Here is a 17,864-nt window from a genome sequence, read left to right as displayed (position 1 = left end):
AGAACACATTTGATACAAAGCAACTCTAAAATATTCACCTCCCTGTGATGCCGAACAGGGAAATTCAAATAAGTTGGCACCAAACTCCACACGCACTGGGTCAGATCCAAAGGAATCTTCCATCAGAGGCAAGGCACATAGACTGAACCTGCGGCAAATTCGTGGGGTGAAGCGGTGGGGATGCCTTCATCCCATTTAGATGAAAGATATGCCACAGAACAGAGCTAAGCAACCTCCAGACGTGAAGTCGATGGCTTTCATGGCCGGCATCCATAGTTTTTTGTGGGTTTCCCAGGCTATGTGGCCATGTTCTAGAAGAGGAGGTTTACCATTGCCTTTCCCTGAGGCTGTTCTCTTCTAGAACATGGACGCATGGCCCAAAAAACTCACAGAAAACCAACATCCAGATGTTTTTAACGAAATGTCCCATAATCCAGAACCAGCATTCATAGGAAGCCGGAACATCAGAAGGGTATGAGGTTGCTCTGAGTAAGTGGGCTACTCCTATGTTTATACCTGTCTGCCAGAGAAGACTGGAGATGGGGGAGAAGGACATCCCGATTCCAGTGTACACCGTTGGATCCTGGCCATCGTTTTAGTAATCTTACGATTTTCCCAAGCTGCTCACAAACTTTAATTTGGCCGAGCGGTTTTACGCTGCCAGAGATCTTGCCACCTTGTTAATTTTTATGCCTTATCCATCTATGTAATTTTAACGGTTTATTGCACCTCTGGTGTAAATTGCCCTGGGAATTTGGCTTGATGGGAGGCTCAAAAGGTCTTACGAAAAATCATAATGATTACAACACCCTTAACAATAAGGTTGGCATGCTGCCACCACGCTAAACGACAACCACGCTTTGCCGGAGGCTGGTGTGGGGTGGTGCGAAGTCAGGGTTTCCTAGACCTCGGCTTACACTCCTAGTGGCTTCAGTGCCAAAATCAGAGCCCAGTTTTTAATTTAGTTTGAGTTTAGTTTAATCTAGCTTGAAAGGGAGGTGTTCTCGCTCATCGCCCAACAGCTACTGATGGCGCATGACGTTGGAGGAAGATTTAGTCCTACCTAGAAAAATCAATTGAAATCAATGGGATAACAATAGCCTCCTTAAGCCCCGTTGCTTCCAACGGGTCCAATTCAAGGTATTACTAAATCGCGTTCTAACTCACAAGCGCAACATGCGCCAGCTTACCTTTCTTTCTCGGCAAAGTCATTCTGCAGCTTTTGTTCCTTCTCGAGAGCAATGTTCTCCGCTTGGTTCTTCAGGGTCTGCTCATATTCCCGAATTTTCTCCTTAAGTGCTTTTATCGTCACCTCTGCGAGAAGAAAGGAGGGCCAAAAGAGAAAGAAGAGGAGTGGTAAACAAACGCACATGGCTGCAGAGCGGCCAGGTTTTCCTTGCCTTGTAGACTCAGCAACAGCGGCGGCAGCGTGGCTTAAACTTTAGCTCTTCAACCCTGACACAAAATCAATGGCTACGAGTCTCTTTGGAGACCTTTTACTCCCTAAATGCTAAATTGAACTTTAAATGTTTAAGGTTGAGAAGGATCAATGGACTTTGCCGGGAAAGAGAGCTAAGGTTTCTCTAAGCTGACTGCGGACCAGAGCGAAATGTTGGCTGTGCGACAGGGCTTCTCCGAGCGGCTCAAGTCGGGTCCTACTCCGAGTAAGGACAAAAAGTAAAGGAGTTGCGTCAACCCAGGTAAACCAGTGCTCCATCATGTATGGCACTGTCTCCCATTTAGGATGGGATTCTCTTAGGCTAAGGTGGAGATGCAGAGGATCTCTGTTGCTGATCTACAGTCCTCTCAGATGCCAGCAGAGCATCTACATGTCTACTACAGGCCTGCTGGGGCATATGGATCAGGAGGAAGCCATACCCCTGGGCTACTGGCAAAGGGCCAGCGAGGAAAAGGTGCAGTCATATTTGGGTAGGAAATCTGAGCAGAAGTCCCAGAAACGGACTGGTAACAAGTAAAGCTGTTGTACTATGGGAGATATACATTCCCTGTAACCAAAATGCCCTGTAAGTATTTTGGACATGCTGCAGTTTCCAAATTCTTTCCAAATGCAGCCCCAAGTAAAGCATGTTATAGTAATCCAAATTGGATGGAAGCAAAGCATATGTCAGAACAGCCAGATCTGCCATCTTCAGAAACGGTCACAACTGGCACACTTGTCTTAGGCTGCATCTGCACTGCAGAAATAATGCAGTTTGGCGCTGCTTGAACTGATGTGGCTCCATGCTATCGAATCTGGGAGTTGTAGTTTGTTGTGGTACCCGAGCTCTCAGAGAGAGAAGGGTATCTCGCAGAATTACAAATCCCAGAGCTCCATCGCACTGAACCATGGAAGTTAAAGCGGTGTCAAACTGCATCATTTCTGCAGTGCAGATTCAGCCTTAAGTATGCAAAAGGACTCTTGGGCACTACTGAAACTGGATCATCCAAGTACAAGAGGACATTTGGGTTGTGCGCCTGAGATTTCAAAGGGAAATCCTGCACAAACTGAATCCCTGTTCCTCAAGATGCCTTGTGAGTGACCAGGAGCATCTCTGTCTTGCCTAGATTTGCACACATCCAGTCCATTGCTGATAACAGACATTGGTTTAGCACTGACACAATTCCTGTTACTTGTCTTCTGGTCACTATGCACATTTTTATGTTTATCAGCAGCTAGAGATCTCTTCTGGCAGCTATTCCCTTGAACTATGGGGGGCTTTTAAATGTCCCCAAATTTCTATCTGTCTTCTGCAATGGCCAATAGAATTTAACTGGATGAGAGGTTTTGCCTGTGCTTTATTGTTGTAAACTCCACTGGGCCTTCATTAGGAGAAAACACTGTAATTTGCTGTTGTTGTTGTTGCCTTCAAGTTGCTTCTGACTTTTGGTGAACCTAAAGCGAACCTATCATAGGGTTTTCTTGGCTAGTTTCTTTACAGGGGGTTTGCCATTGCCATCCTCTGAGAGAGTGTGACTTGCCCAAGGTCACCCAGGGGCTTTCCATGGCCTCTGGTCTCCAGAGCCATAGTCCAACACTCAAAACATAATGCCACACTGGCTCAGAGAACGACGTCATACAAAACGCTTGTTGCAGATCTGAGGGCTAAAAATGCCTGGACACCTTTACAGCCGACAGCTCTCCGTTTTGCAGACGCTGGAGCCATTTGGCTGCTGCTGGAAGGACTCGAATTGGATACTTTCAGGGCAACCGCAGGCCTTGTGCAAAAAGGAAAACTGCCTTAGACTAAACAAATCCCCTTATTTCCCCTGGTTCAGGGCATGCTTTGCTGCAAAGTCTACCATCACCCCATCCAAAAAAACACACCAACCCAGAACATTTTTGAGAGATGAGCACTTCCCTCCTTAAGATAATGGCATTTTCATGTACAATGGGCACCTTTAACAGTCTGCCCATTTGCTTAAATAGCTAACCTACATTACTTCGCTCTCTGCGCTCGGCCCTAGGGATAAACAAACTGTAAGTACAGTGGAGGCTGCGGATACCTAGGTAGTGTTGCGCGTTAATGTGGAGAGAAAATGGCGCACGGTGAAGCATCCGCTGCAAAGGCAGCACAGGGAACCAGCGGGACAGAGGCACACACATGTTTTTAATGCACGCGGCTGGCCGAGAAGACTGAGATACATTAAAAAAAACTGCCAACGGTGGAAAGTTAAAAAGAAAGCCAGCTGGATAATTAAAGATAAAAACAGCAGATTTAATTAAAGCAGGGAAGAGACTTTCAAACCGATTCTACCTGACGGCACAATCCAAACCTGAAGGTATATATAGCATGCAGTAGGACTCCTGCCCCTGTTGAGCCCAGAGAGTAAGGTCCAGCTATACTGCTTTACCCTTTCATCTACACAGCCTCATCTTCTTGAATTCAAGGATATAGCCATGTTAGTCTGTAGAATCAGGACATAGAGAGATGCTGCAGCACCTTTGAGACTCACTGAAAGAAAGAAGTTGGCAGCAGGAGCTTTCCTAGTCTAAATTCTGCTTCCTCAAAATGCCTTTGGAAGGAGACGCACGTCTACGAAAGCTCATGCCACCAACTTCTTTCTTTAGTTATCTCTCTACATACTCATCCTTCTTGGATCACACTAAAGGGATGGAGAGTTGTGGAAACTGGCTTCTATGAAGATGATCTTTTTCCTCTGAGTAGAACCATACTGTAGAGTTGGAAGAGACCACAAGGGCCATCCAGTATTTCCTCCTCTTAAATATCTCTGAGACCATCAAAACTTTTTGTTTTCATATAAATATGACTATCAATTCCTAGCCCCCCATCTGCCCGCTTACCTTGATTTTTCACTTCTGCAAACTCCTTGTTGTACTCCTCAAGAGTTTCCCGAAGCTTCTGGTTTTCGGTTTCAATGTCGTGCATGCGTTGGACTTTCAGCTGGAGCTGCTGCCCCAGATCCAGAGCTGGAACCGGATCTGGATCAATACAAAAAGCAAAGATCGGGCTTGATCTCCATTTCAAGAAAAGAAAGCGTATTATCAAAGTGAAAACAATGTAAAAACCTATTGCGGGGACTGAGAGTGTGCGACTTGGCAAAGGTCCTCTAATGGGTTTCCATAGGCAGAGGGGAATCGAACCCTGATCTCCAGCGTTGCAGTCCAACACTCACTGTGTCTGCAAACCTTACATTCTTTTGAGTTACACACAGAGGAGTGCCAATGCGCACACAACTTGGAATTATTCTACCAGAAATGTAGAGAAGAGAGTCAAATCCTACTTTGTCAGAGAGCACACTGAGTGACCTCCAGCCAAACATTTATTTCTCAGCCTGACCTACTTCAATGGATGGTTGTATGGATAACACAGGGAAGAGAAAATCATACGCATGATCCCAACTTCCTTGGAGGAAGGTCATGGTATAAAATACATGCATGCCATTTCTTATGGAAGTATTAATGATATGTTGTTGAGCTGCAACACAGTGGAAGGCCAGTGAAAGACAACGCAAGTTTATGAGTGGGAGAGTAACACAACGGGAAAGGGAGGAAGCTACCAGGAGGCCCATGTATTTTAGTAGATTGAGTAGATTTTACACCATTGGCCCGTGTGTTTTAGTAGATTTCACAGAGCTTTCCACACTTGGGGAAAGTGAGGAACTGACAAGAAACATGGAAGAACAGAAGGGATGGGGGCGCATGATGCTGTTTAAGCACTTGAGTCAGAACTATGAAGTTGGAGGACACCTTGAAGACCACCTAACCTAGTCTGATGTCCTGAAACGGTGATGATGGTGATGATGATGATGATGATGATGATGATGATTTATAGCCCGCCTCTCACAAAGGATCAGATCCACTGCCAAAGTACCCCTTGGAGATGGTCGTCTTATCTCTGTTCAAAAGCTTCCAATGGGAGAGAGTCCACCATCTTCTGAAGTAGATCCTTCCACTGCTGAATAGTTCTTATCACTGGGAAGGTTTTCTTAATGTTTAGGTAGAATATCTTCTCTTGTAATTTGAACCAGGTCCTGTTTTGGGTCCTACCCTGTTTTACTCCCAGAAACAGAGTGAAACAGTCAAGCAGTCTGGTCAATTTCTGTTGCAGTACAAGGATTGCCTCTCCTTCCTCATGGGCCTATCCAGGTAGCTTACAAGTCAAGGCAGCAGGGTGCACCTGCCACATAGATCTGCCCAAATGCATGCCACCCCGTCGTCCAACTGATCGTAAGCTTGCCAGCCGGAGCAGAACAACCGTGGAATCCAGAGAGGTCTCATAAAATAAAGGGCTGCATACATTTTCTGCGGTGGGCGCCAGCATCACTTGTGAAATGGCTACAAAGATTTAGTCTCCTGTCGAGGAATGTTAAACACACCGATCTCGGAGGATCAACAACGGTACATATTAGGGAGCTCGCTTAATTTGCAGCCGCCACCATCATTAATTTTAAAGACCACCCTCAGTCTTGGGGAAGGCATAATAAGCCCATTGTGCCTCTCGTAATGCACTAAGCGCAAGCCAGGGCACTTTGCGACATGCCAGGCCAGTGCCAGAGTTTACAAAAGAACAGCACTGGGTTATGTTGCAAAGAGAGAGGCAGGGTGTGCTGCGTTGTGTTACTTTTTGCTCAGAGAGGGCTCCCTGCGTTACCGCCGCCGTAATACAAGTTGGCAGGGAAGGGGGGGGCGGCGGCGTGCTGCTTACTGCTCGCCCTCGCAGCGCATGCATACTTTATAACTACATCACTTTTGCATTTGTGGTTTTTAGAGAAGGGTTGTTGTTGTTTCTCTTCATTATTAGCACCGTTAAAATATTCATCACACATTATTTAGCACCGGGAGGATTTGGGAGCAATTATAATGTTGAAGTAGCAGGTTGGGGAGGCATGGTCCCTACAGGACTGCCCAATGAAGGGTCGCACCACAACTGACCCGGGCGGCTAAAACAAGCCACAGCGCCACCACTTCCCACCCATTGCCTGGTTGAGGTCAGAGTTGAGGATGGAGGCACCCAGAATTTGTGACATCGAAGGCTTTCAAGGACAGCATCCATAATTTTTTGTGGGTTTTTCGGGCTATGAGGCCATGTTCTAGAAGAGTTTATTCCTGACGTTTCACCAGCAGCTGTGGCTGGCATCTTCAGAGAATGCTGGCATGGAAGAGAGTGGGGTATATATATTGTTGGTGCCCAGAATTAGATATGGAGTGGATTTGCTATAAACCTGCTGTCTGCTCACAGAGCTTAAACTGGGGTACGGCCTCAAGCCAGAGCCCTTGATCTGGAGTTAAAAGGATGGCAGATCACCCAGTCGAGGCAACAGGAGTAAACAGGGGAAAGCAGTCAGGAGAGTCATACTGACTCTGACCGGTTCTCCATGAATGCCCCCAAATTCTTATTTCTCTGTGCCACTGAGAACATGTACCACCTTTGAGATGTTGGCAGCATGTGCTTTCATAGACTAAGCTCTACTTTCTCAGATGCATATGGACCATCTGAGGAAGCAGCCTTTACAAAACCTCATGCTGCCAACTTCTTTCTTTCAGTGAGTCTCAAAGGTGCTACAAGATCTTCTACAGACTGATTCTACAGACTAATACGGCTATACCTTTGGATTCTACCACTCAGAGCATCTTAGAGCTCACACTAAACATGGGCAATGTTTAAAGACTGGGACTGACAGTCCAAACCACCTGGAGGGCATCAGGTTGGGAAATGCTAATCTAGAGCATTGGTTCTCAGTTTTAGACCCCAGGGGTCTGGTGAAGACCTTTGTTTTTACAAGATCAGAGGCTATTCATCTTCAGTGTGTGTTTTTTTAGTTCTCCTATGGGTGTTCCTTGCCCTGCCTATCTAATGCTGCCACTAGATTCAATGGTTACAGGAATAAGGAACTAAGGGCCAAAGACCCTCAGAGGAAGAAAGATGAAATTTTAAGGAAGGATCAAAGGAAGTAAGAGATGCAAGCTCAATAAGACGAATGCTGGTCTTTTTGATCCTTTGTATCTGTCCCTCTCAACATGCAGCCTCTGGGAACCACTTTGAAACTGAACTTGGCCTCCAGGATGAAGGAGGTTCTTCACTCTCATCATGGAGGTGTTTGAAGATACGGACAAGAAGCCTTCACTGAAGCATCCTTCATGCATTAGAGTGCAGCCATGTACACCGCTTCACAGAAGTCAGTCTACACAACGTTTTGGACCTCAGCTTCCATTATCCTGAAACTAATAGTCATCCTGGCTGTGGCTGATGGTATAGAACAAAACCCAAAATATTTTGAGGGCACCAGGCTGGAGAAGGCTGCTATGAAGGCACTCTCCATTTCGAGGGCTACTTAGGTCAAGAACCCTAGGAAGAACCCAGTTTCAAGATCAAGAACCCTAGGAAGGGAGAGTTCCTGTCCGCATTTAGCAGAGTAGAAGACAGGCAATTCTTCTATGGAGAGATGAGTCTTGGGGATGCGTACATGGCCGTAACACATCCAGAGCGCACACACAAAGAAGGAGCGCATGCTCCGTAGATCCCTCTTTTAAAAAATTATTATTCCGGATGTTCATTTCGAAGGGCCCACAAGATATGCAAATGAGCCAGGCTTTCCTAGACTAAAATTAGCCAGGAATTTATATTAACCATCATTTCCCACCTTCCCCCGGCATTACCAGCATCCACATTAGAAGATGAATAATGACTAAACCTTTAGTCAATAAATTCCCAAATCCCTGGAAAGCATTATATCGTAAATGAAAACGTTGGCACTCTCATAATTATTCATCAGGATATGTATATTTAATTTAGCTCTATTAAAGGTTAATGTCAAAGAAGCAAAACAGTCACAGGATAAAGTATGAACGGAATGTTAAAAACCATCTCCTTGCATTAGACTCCAAACTTTGCTTAAGCTGAGATGAATGATTAAAATGTCAGCCGCTTTGGAATATTGTTTTGGGATACGCTAAAGAGGCCATGCTGAAACAGACTTCGACACTGTTCTTTCTGCTAAGGAAAACATAACTGCATCATGGTTACAGGGAGGATGATTCCACCATGCGGCACTCCAACAATTTGTACTTTTCAACCAACAAAACACAACCAGGGGTACACTGGGGTCCCCCTTGACTTCTCAGCGTACTCTAGGTATTGCGATGTTGTTATTAGCTCATAAAAATTGCTGTTCCACCCAGAAAAAATCAAATCAAATTAAACTGGCACAGAACGCTTTTGCTGACCTGCAAGCTTTCTCTGTCCCAAGAAATGTTATTTTCTAGCATGGAATAATACTGAATGTTGAAAGCCCCTTCTCCCCTGCCAGGCCCAGTGGAGCATCCCATTGACAGCTTGGCCATGTCCATGAAAATAAGACCCTGGACTGTTTGTGAAAGGCCAAAGACATCAAAAGTTGGGATGTTTTAAGTGTGGAATATCTGGGTGGAAAGTAGGCAATTTCAGCTCCACTTATGCCAGTGAAAGGGGCTTCTCTCCTATCTTCTTGTTGTTGTGTGCCTCCAAGTCACTTTTGACTTATGGTGACACTAAGGCGACCCTATGTATAGAATACATGTAGAATTATAGAGTTGGAGGAGACCACAAGGACCATCCAAGTCCAACCCTTTGCCATGTAGAAACACAGAAGCAAAGCGCCCCCAACAGATGGCATTCGTGATATATATATATATAATCATGAAGTCTGGGGCCTAGGCTCCAAAAGCTAGCTTTGGATCACTTCCATGGACATCCAGTTTAGATGTAACCAGGGCTTTTCCTAAGCAGGGATAAAAGGTTATATGGTTTTACTGGCAGGTTTCTTCAGAAATCTACTACACCACATTTGCTAACCACTATTCTTTTGTTCACTTTTAAAAGGCAAAACATCTTAGCAAGCCCCGATAGCGGACCCAAATGGGCTGCCATGCTCTGGACTTCATGACTTATCTCAGAGAGGACACTTTAAAGGAAAGACCTTGGTGCCTATATTACACACACTCAGTTGCACACCTTTGCACCCACAGGTGCTCTGAAAACAAGTCACCACATTGGGTGCCTCCATCCTTCTGTGCCTGGAACATAAACAGAGAAAGTCTGGACCACAGAGTAGAGTTGAGGCCTGTTTGTTATTTAATAGGACTTTGGATTGCTACCAGCAAAACGGTGCAACAGTTATCGCCTTGGAACCAAAGTATCCTAAGCCAATACTTCTCTGATTTGGGAGAACAACAGTCATGGACATCCTATTTTCACCCATTGGCTACAAATGCTTTTGCGATTTGTGGAAATGTGGCAGGGACTGGCACTGAGCCCCCCACCCTCCACATTTTGAGTGGCATTTTGTGCACCCGTGACCTGCTACAGGAGATCCAAACAGACTGTGCGCTGTCTGTACATTTCTTCTCAAAAACCCACTCCTAATTATCCCCAAGTCGCTTGAGCGAGGCATATCTGTCTCCGCCATTTTTGCGGCACATAAAACTCAGCCCCCATTACTAAAGTTCCTTTTAAAAAGAACGGGTGTAATAATCTTCTGTCTCCGGTGGCAAATAAGACCGACACGTCAGTCACCTAACGCCAACCATTTAATAACATCAAGGGCTCCGCAATCATCTGAATGGAGTTTCTATTGATTTTCTTTTTTACGTCGGTCTTCAATCTTACCAAGGAGGACTGGGCATGTCACAACTTGGCCACCACTAATACTGATAAATATTGCTTTGTCTTACACAGTTGTTATACCGTAACGCTGACCGAGAAGGGATGGTTTTGCTGCCGCGGTTGTTAATTCACCCGGAGTCGGAAATCTCGGCTGATCTATTTGGAAACGGCACAAAGAAGTACCAGTTGATCTTGATCTACCTTCTGCCCTAGAGATCCACTTGGAAGGAGTTATAAGGATGATGGCGGATTCCCTGCTGAAGCCTATGTCACAAGAGATGTGATAGAGGAACTAAAGAAAGCAGAGAAACACAACTCCAAACCCTGACCAACCGTCTAACATGGAGGCCTAGGTGCCATTTGGCTTCCCTGTCACCATAAGGAGGACATCTGCTCATTACGCTGGAAGCTGTTCTGTGCCTTTTACTCTGGCCTGTCATCATGGATTATGATGTTCTTATGGCAGCTCTCTTAAAACTCCTGTATTGCTGGTTTTTATTGTCGCTTGATCACTGTGTGTCGCTCAGAAGTATAAAAGGATGCACATGGCGGCAAAAAATCCCAGTGTCACACGTACGCCGATGGGATTTGAGCTGGCAGGAATTGATCAAGAACGGGATCTCAGAGGAAAACGTTGACCCAGTGTGAGGCTGCTGCTAAAAAAATAAATGGGGTTGTTTCACTCACAAAACATGGCAAATAAGGGAAAAACGTGACAGTGATATATAAAATTAGGCCTGGGGTGGAGGAAGCAGAAAGAGAGAAGCTCTCCTCTCTCTCTCAGAATCCTAAAATCTGGGGCTGTCATCTGAAGCTAAATAATGGGAGATTCCGGACAAAGGAATTTAAACAAAAAGTGGCCACAGCTGCCCACTTGGATGGCTTAAGAAGGAAATGGGTAAGTTCAAGGAGGATGGAGCCATCCATCGCTATTAGTCAAGATGGTGATATATCATCTCCAGCAGCAGAGGCAGCATGGCTCTGCATTATGGCTTGCTGGGGAACATGAGACAGAAAGTGCATTGCACTCATGTCCTGCTGGTGGACTTCTTACAGGCAAATGGCTGACTACTGTGTGAACAGAATACTGCACCGGAAAGCTCTTCCAGACCCTTCCTTATATTCCTTCTCACATTTAGCTTCATTCATTTTAATCAAGGGGGGTTACCACCATTTTCTATGACTTATATTTACAGTTATATTTTACTAATGCTCGTAGGCGTATGCATTTTATGTATGTACATGAATTTTGGAATGCGGCCATTGACCGCAATAAGATTATAGATTGATCGATCAATAGAGAGATGAACTGGGGGGGTGCTCTTCACCATTGGGCCACGGGCCACAACCTGCACACTCAAATGTAACTGGTTAGAAAGAGACCATGGAAGTCAGCCCCTGCCTTAGTCCTACTCTTGGTTCTCCTCCTCCTCCTCCTGCGCATTTGTTAGGCGAAGCACTCAATGTGTCCCTCGTGAGCCCTGTTTCCACTATGACATCACAACGCCTGCGCGGCTCACTTTGCGCTGGGATACTCTCTAGGCTAATGTAATCATATGATTACATAATTAACCCAGCTGTCTCATTAAGAAAATCAACTGGAATTCAGGGCATAATTAGTCATATGGCAATTAGCATGCTGATGAGCAAAAACGATGGCAATTCGTCTGGATGGGGGAGTGTGCTGGGACCACCCATCTCATCTCCCAAAAAACGCATTAAAACTCCACTGCGGCTGACGGCGGAAAGGGACAGACCCGGACAACATCATTTCTCTTGGGAATATATAGTTCTAAATCTACGAAGAGGAACAGGAGGAGCTTAAATCCTAGCGTGAGCATCAAGACGGAGATGTCATAAAGGAATATTTCTAAAAAGCAACCTCCCAATTCAAGATCAAAAAAAGTCATGAAGAGGGTGGAAAGCCTGGAAGGCCAAAGTCCAGAGCCAACGCTCCATAGAATGTTCTACAGTTGGCTAATCTTCCAAAAGCAAGAGTGAGAAGGCACACAGGATGGTTAAATTCTCTGTGGCCATGGGGAGAGGCAGGGAAGGGGAACAAATCATGAGTTGAAGGGGTTCTCCATACTGTCCAGAGCTGGAGGGCTGGGGGACTAAACCAAACCCATGACCCTAATGCAAGGAAGAGGCCAGTTTCCAGTAAGGGAACCCAGTATGGTTCCCAGCAAAGGATGGAGAAGGATAGGAGGAATAAGCCAAGGCAGAAGGAAGAGAAAGACCCCTAAGCTTCACAAGGAGGAGTGTTCAGCTGCACAGACCACAGCCTGGTTCATCCACTGCACATAGGAAACTTGTATTGTATTGTAACATCTTGTATTGAGTTGGGGCACTGGGCCTTCTGGTCCACTACTGGTGACATACAGATTTCACCATGGAACTGGTGCGGACATGCAAACCACAGACTGTATTCCTTTTTCTCAGTGAGAGAGATCTATCTGTGTCTGGGTTATACCATCTGTGTCTGGGCCATGACTGAATGCCCCTCTATTCCAGACAATTCTTTGCACCCGGGAGGATAGGTCTCATTTTTCATGTAAGGGTGTGAGACCCTATTTCCAAGCTGAAATGGTGCAAAAAGGGTAACATCTCTGGCTTTATAGAGAGTAGGTTCTTCTAAAAGGAGGGTGCCGGGAACCTATTGCAGGAGTCAGGAGATAGCAGCATCCTTTAATAATAATAATAATAATAATATTTTAATAATAATAATAATAATAATAATAATAATATTTATTTGTATACCGCCCTCTGGCAAACCAATCCGGGCGGTTAACAACAGTAAAATATAAAATATCACAATTAAAAACACTTTATCCCTCCCCCCCTTAAGACAGTATTAAATAGTATAACATATTAAAAATACAATATCAAGGATAAAAACAGCAATTAAAACTAAAAACCCTGATATCCCTGTTGATCCTCAACCATCACTAAGATGGGGCCACGGGAGGAATGAGGGAATCAGGGAACCTGGGCCGGGATGGTTAATCTGGAAAGGCCTGCCGGAAGAGATCCGTCTTGACTGCTTTTTTAAAGCTGTCTAATGATGTTATCTGACGGATCTCATCCGGCAGGTCGTTCCAGAGTTTGGGGGCGACAGCAGAGAACGCCCTCTGGGAGGTTGCCGCAAGCCTAGATTTTAGAGGCTGCAGTAAGTTCCTCCCAGAGGACCGGAGAGCGCGGGGAGGATTGTACGGGAGGAGGCGGTCTCTAAGATAGTTTGGACCCAAGCCATTTAGGGCTTTAAAGGTGATAACCAACACCTTGTACTGGGCCCGGAAGCTGATAGGCAGCCAGTGGAGGGACCTCAAAACCGGAGTAATGTGGTCCCTCCTAGATGTACCTGACACAAGCCTGGCTGCCATGTTTTGAACCAGCTGTAATTTCCGAGTCAAGCACAGGGGTAGCCCCATGTAGAGTGCATTACAGAAGTCAAGGCGTGAGGTTACCAGTGTGTGCACAACCGTATCGAGATCCCTTACTTCCAGAAAAGGGCGCAGCTGGCGTATCAGCCGAAGCTGATAACAGGCACTCCTGACCGTCGCATTTACCTGATTTGTCATCAGGAGCGACGAGTCAAGGAGCACCCCCAGACTGCGAACACAGTCGCTGGAGGAGAGTGTGACCCCATCCAGGACTGGAGGTTGCAACCCAATTCTTGGTTTCGGGGCCGCTACCATGAGCACCTCCGTCTTGTCTGGATTCAGTTTCAATCTGTTTTTCCTCATCCAGCCCATTACCGCCTGAAGACATTCATTGAGAGAAGAGATGCCATCGGAATTCGAGGCCGACGAACGAGGAGGTCTGCAGCTTTGCAGAGAGCCAAGCTTATCCTTTTAAACCATATCTTGGAGAAGAACTTGGTTCAAGCCGTTACTAAGCCAAGCTCTCACGGTTGTGCTTACCAAGCTAGTTTGGGAAATGGAAACGGCCAAGTACAAGTCTGAAGAGAATTGTTACCAGTCTGTAGGATCAGCATCCTCAGGCTCCCTTGGCCATCTTCCTTCTTGAGTTGTCTAGCTGTGTTTCTTCTCCTTATCTAGATAGCAATCCAGGCTAGATCCAGAGGGTATGGGCAAGTGAACCTGTGCCAAAGTCATCTGAGAGGATAATGGCAAGACATCTTTCTGACATTTGTTTTAATTCTAGAACTCTGCAGAACACGAAGCTTCCTTAAGGGATAAGCTCTTGCTGAGCCTTCAATGGTACCTAAAATCTGTTGTGCATGATGAACGTAAGGCCAGCCCAGCAACTCTCCTGGAAGAAAGCTCTTTTGCTGGGGCAGCATTTCTTACCCGGGGAAGCTTTGTAGTGGCTGGTTTTAATTTTGGAAAACTGCAATCGGCTCACCAGACCAGGAGCATGAAAGAAAGTGCTCCCTGGGCTCCACCGAAGGGACCACCTCCTATTTTGTACAACACAGTCAACAAAAAACCAAGCCAGCTGCAAAGTACGGAGTGGAACGTGCGCATGAGAACCAGGAAGAAGTGCTGTCAAGTTTCCCTTTGTGGAGATGTTTCATGAAAGCATAGATGCTTTACACACACAGCATTCATCGGACTGAAACAGAAGTCACTACATTTCAGACGCGTCCCTCCTGAACTGTGGTTGTGCCAAGAGGGCAAAGGCTACCAGCAACCCTGAGCTAAATCCTGCCTGGGCAGAACTGCAATGCATTCGACAGCCCTAATGCAACAAGGCTGACGTTCTCTATCTTGCTAAATTCCCATTTGCCAAAGGGTGACCCCTTCGTCTCCCGGAGGTGGGAGACGGCTGGGGTGGGTGCGGACGGCGAAAACAAAAGGCCTTCATTACAAGTCCGTGTAACACTGACAACAGCCAGGCAGGCCGTTATGAAACACGCGCAGAACCACTGAGGCAATTAATATTTTATACAGCTGGTAATGCGCTTCTGAAGGGTTGGCTCTAAAAATAATTCATTCCCAACGCTTTTGACTCCCTTTCGGCGGAGTTGCGTTGCCGCTTCTCCAAAACCAGGTCTTCGAGCAGAAAAGAATTCAGGGACTGCTTCCTTTTCAAGCAAACTCCTACACAGAGCAAGCGAGAAGGAGAACTGGGAAGCGAGTCTCTCCTGCAGCTGGGCCTTTGAAATGTACTGTCGGGTTTTGAAAGGCCACAGCACACCACCAGCACCACCAAAAAGCAAAAGGAGGTCTTAAGAGTCCCTTGATTCTGCCCCTAGGATGTTCTGAGTTGAGAGCAAAGGGAGACTTCTGGCCTTGGATGTTGAGGCTAGCTCTGGATCCCAGAGGATTTCACCCAGGCTCATATTCCTTACCTTTGCCAAACTTGCAAGATTGCCAGAAGGATCTTGCAGAATAAAACTGCCAAAACCTGCACGCCAAAGGAAAATATGCAAAAATGGGCAGGGGAAAAAAATCCTTGCATATCCTTCCCTGAATTAAAACACGCACATGCACACACGCACGCACGCATCCTACCTCAAACTAAACCAGAATAATTACTGCATGGCTTCTGAATATTCAAATGCCTTCCGGTATAATTAATTCATTAATTATTCCCCAGAAAATTAATAAACCCACATGGCCTGGAGGGTTTCTTTCAAAAGGAGCTTTTACCTCTACCTACGGATCCTGCCAAGACAGTGACAGAAGGCTTATGGCCCCGGCGCTGTTTTAAAAGAAAGACCACCCCATCCTGGGACATTTGGACCAAGGAAATCCAGACTTAGATGCGGACTGCATCAGACTATCCATTAAGTAAATTCAAGAACTTCCCACACTCTTTATGTTGTCAAAAGAGACTATGGCCCCTTATGCATGCACCAAAATGCCTGTGCTTTCACTGGCCTGTCCTTGTCCTATCTAGGCAACTCAGGCCACTAGCCCCGGGCCTTCAAATACCTTCAAATATTTAAACATGACTAGCATGTCGCCCCTTAACCTTCTCCTCCCAGGCTAAAGATACCACCTCCCTAAGCCACTCCTCAAAGGCCATGGTTTCCAGATCTTTCACCATAATGATTTAGTTACAGACAATCTCATAAAGAAAGCAACCACGATCATTCAAGACCCACTTCTTGATCACACTAGTATCCGGGCCTAGGGCACACACCACAATTGTATGGCTGCTTGTTGGAAGACGCGCTATGTGCCTGCCAAAGTTTCTCGTGTGCTTTTATTGAAGATGGCTACAGTGCTGAGGAGGACATCCACAAATCTGAGCTGCTTCTTTGCAGAGTCTGCCCTTGACACCAACCAGCATGAACAACTATTCTGGTGGAATTAGTCACTCCTGGACACCAGTCAGCATGCCTCATGGATCATTTTTCCCCATTAGAAAATGCTGCAGCCCAGTGGGATTGGCTGGTCGAAACGTCTCTCAAGCACGCAGCCAACTGGCAGGCAAAGGAGAAAAATGTCTGCCGGGGCATGAGACCACAGATATCATTTGCATTGCGTTTCAGGACAGGACAATAAGTCTGCATACCTGGGACGTCAATTAATCTCTTGTAGACATTCAGGAACGCCGCCTCTGCTTCTTTGCTTCTTTTACCCAACGCATCAATCTAAAAAAGAGAAAAGGGGGGGGGGGGTTGGAAGAGTCTTGGATCAGTTCTAGAGGAAAAAATATCCGCACGCACACCAGTGGGGCTGAATTTATGACTCCATAAACATTGCTGGCGATGCCAGTGCATTTCTCCTTTAAAGAGGCAAACTCAGCTAAGGGCAGGGTTGAAACAAAATGTTTCCCGTTTCTTGGGGTGGGCAGCAGACTTTGGGGTGTCAGACCTTCATGGTCGGATCAGCCCCCCCCCCCCCCCCCCAAATTAGAGGGCAAGGCAGAGAAGATGGCTGGCAGGCAGCAAGACGCTGCATCTCACAGGGCTCAGACCAGCTAGCAAGCCTGATGCAAATGCTTTTCAAGCAAGCAGCATTATTGCTTGATCTTCTCTAACTTATTGTGGTTGAGACTTCCTCTGGTGGCATGGCTGGATCTCCTGCAGTTCTCTTTATTGACCCCAGCAGTGTCCAGTCTTAATGTCCTCGAGTCACTAGTCAAGACCTACCATGGGCTCCAGTCATGATATTCGTAGACTGACTGCATTTACCCCCCAGATTTGTATGTTTAAATGGCATGAACTTATACTTATCCCCTACTGTGACTGTTATGTGCCATCAAGTCAGATCCGACTTATGGCCAGCATCTTAATGGGAGACCTCCAAGAGCCCTAGACATCAACAGCTCTGGTCAGGTCTTACAAACTCTGGGCATCCATGGCTTCTTTGAGTCAACAAATCAGCAGTGAGGCCATCCTCTTTTCCCAACTGCCTTTATTTTACTTCACAGAGCATTATAATCTTTTCCAATGTGTCATGTCATCTCATAAAGCATCCTGGACACATCGTTCTTCCCTTCTTTACATTCATCTCCCCCACTGGCACCTTTGCATTGAATTTTAGATTGCAAGATGGTTGGCAAAGGGACCTGCCTCCGCAGAAATATTGGGTTCCTTTGCTATCTTAACCCATTTTCATGCTTCGAACACCTGGTGAAATAGTTTGTGAAATGGCACCAGACAGCAAGGAGGTCTTGCATTTACAGTTGAAAAAAAATCAAATGTATCATGGGGCATTCACAAGAAAGTACTGGAGGACCTAGATATTCCTAGAGAGAATATATTAACCAAATCCGCAAATATCAAAGCCACAAATATGGAGAGATGAGTGTACCAGGTTGTTCACTTTGTAAGGTGCCCTA

The 17,864-nt window shown here is 46.0% G+C and overlaps 1 protein-coding gene across 7 annotated transcripts in view; it reads right to left on the bottom strand.

Annotated features, from left to right (window-relative positions):
• LOC149287104 (protein CASP) overlaps positions 1-17,864 on the bottom strand; it is a 236,500-nt gene that overhangs the window by 103,684 nt on the left and 114,952 nt on the right. For all 7 annotated transcript variants that reach the window (XM_089493440.1, XM_089493438.1, XM_089493441.1 and 4 more), the window contains 3 exons: positions 16,593-16,671; positions 4,304-4,441; positions 1,191-1,314 (listed from right to left, as the gene is read on the bottom strand). In XM_089493440.1, coding sequence (XP_089349566.1) covers positions 1,191-1,314; positions 4,304-4,441; positions 16,593-16,671 — 341 coding nt within the window. The remainder of the gene's footprint in view (positions 1-1,190; positions 1,315-4,303; positions 4,442-16,592; positions 16,672-17,864) is intronic.

The sequence above is a fragment of the Sceloporus occidentalis genome, unplaced genomic scaffold (assembly GCF_023333645.1).
Source record: "Sceloporus occidentalis isolate IW3139 unplaced genomic scaffold, rSceOcc1.0.p SCAF_64, whole genome shotgun sequence".
Lineage (NCBI taxonomy): Eukaryota > Metazoa > Chordata > Lepidosauria > Squamata > Phrynosomatidae > Sceloporus > Sceloporus occidentalis.
This window is presented reverse-complemented; position numbering and strand designations above follow the sequence as displayed.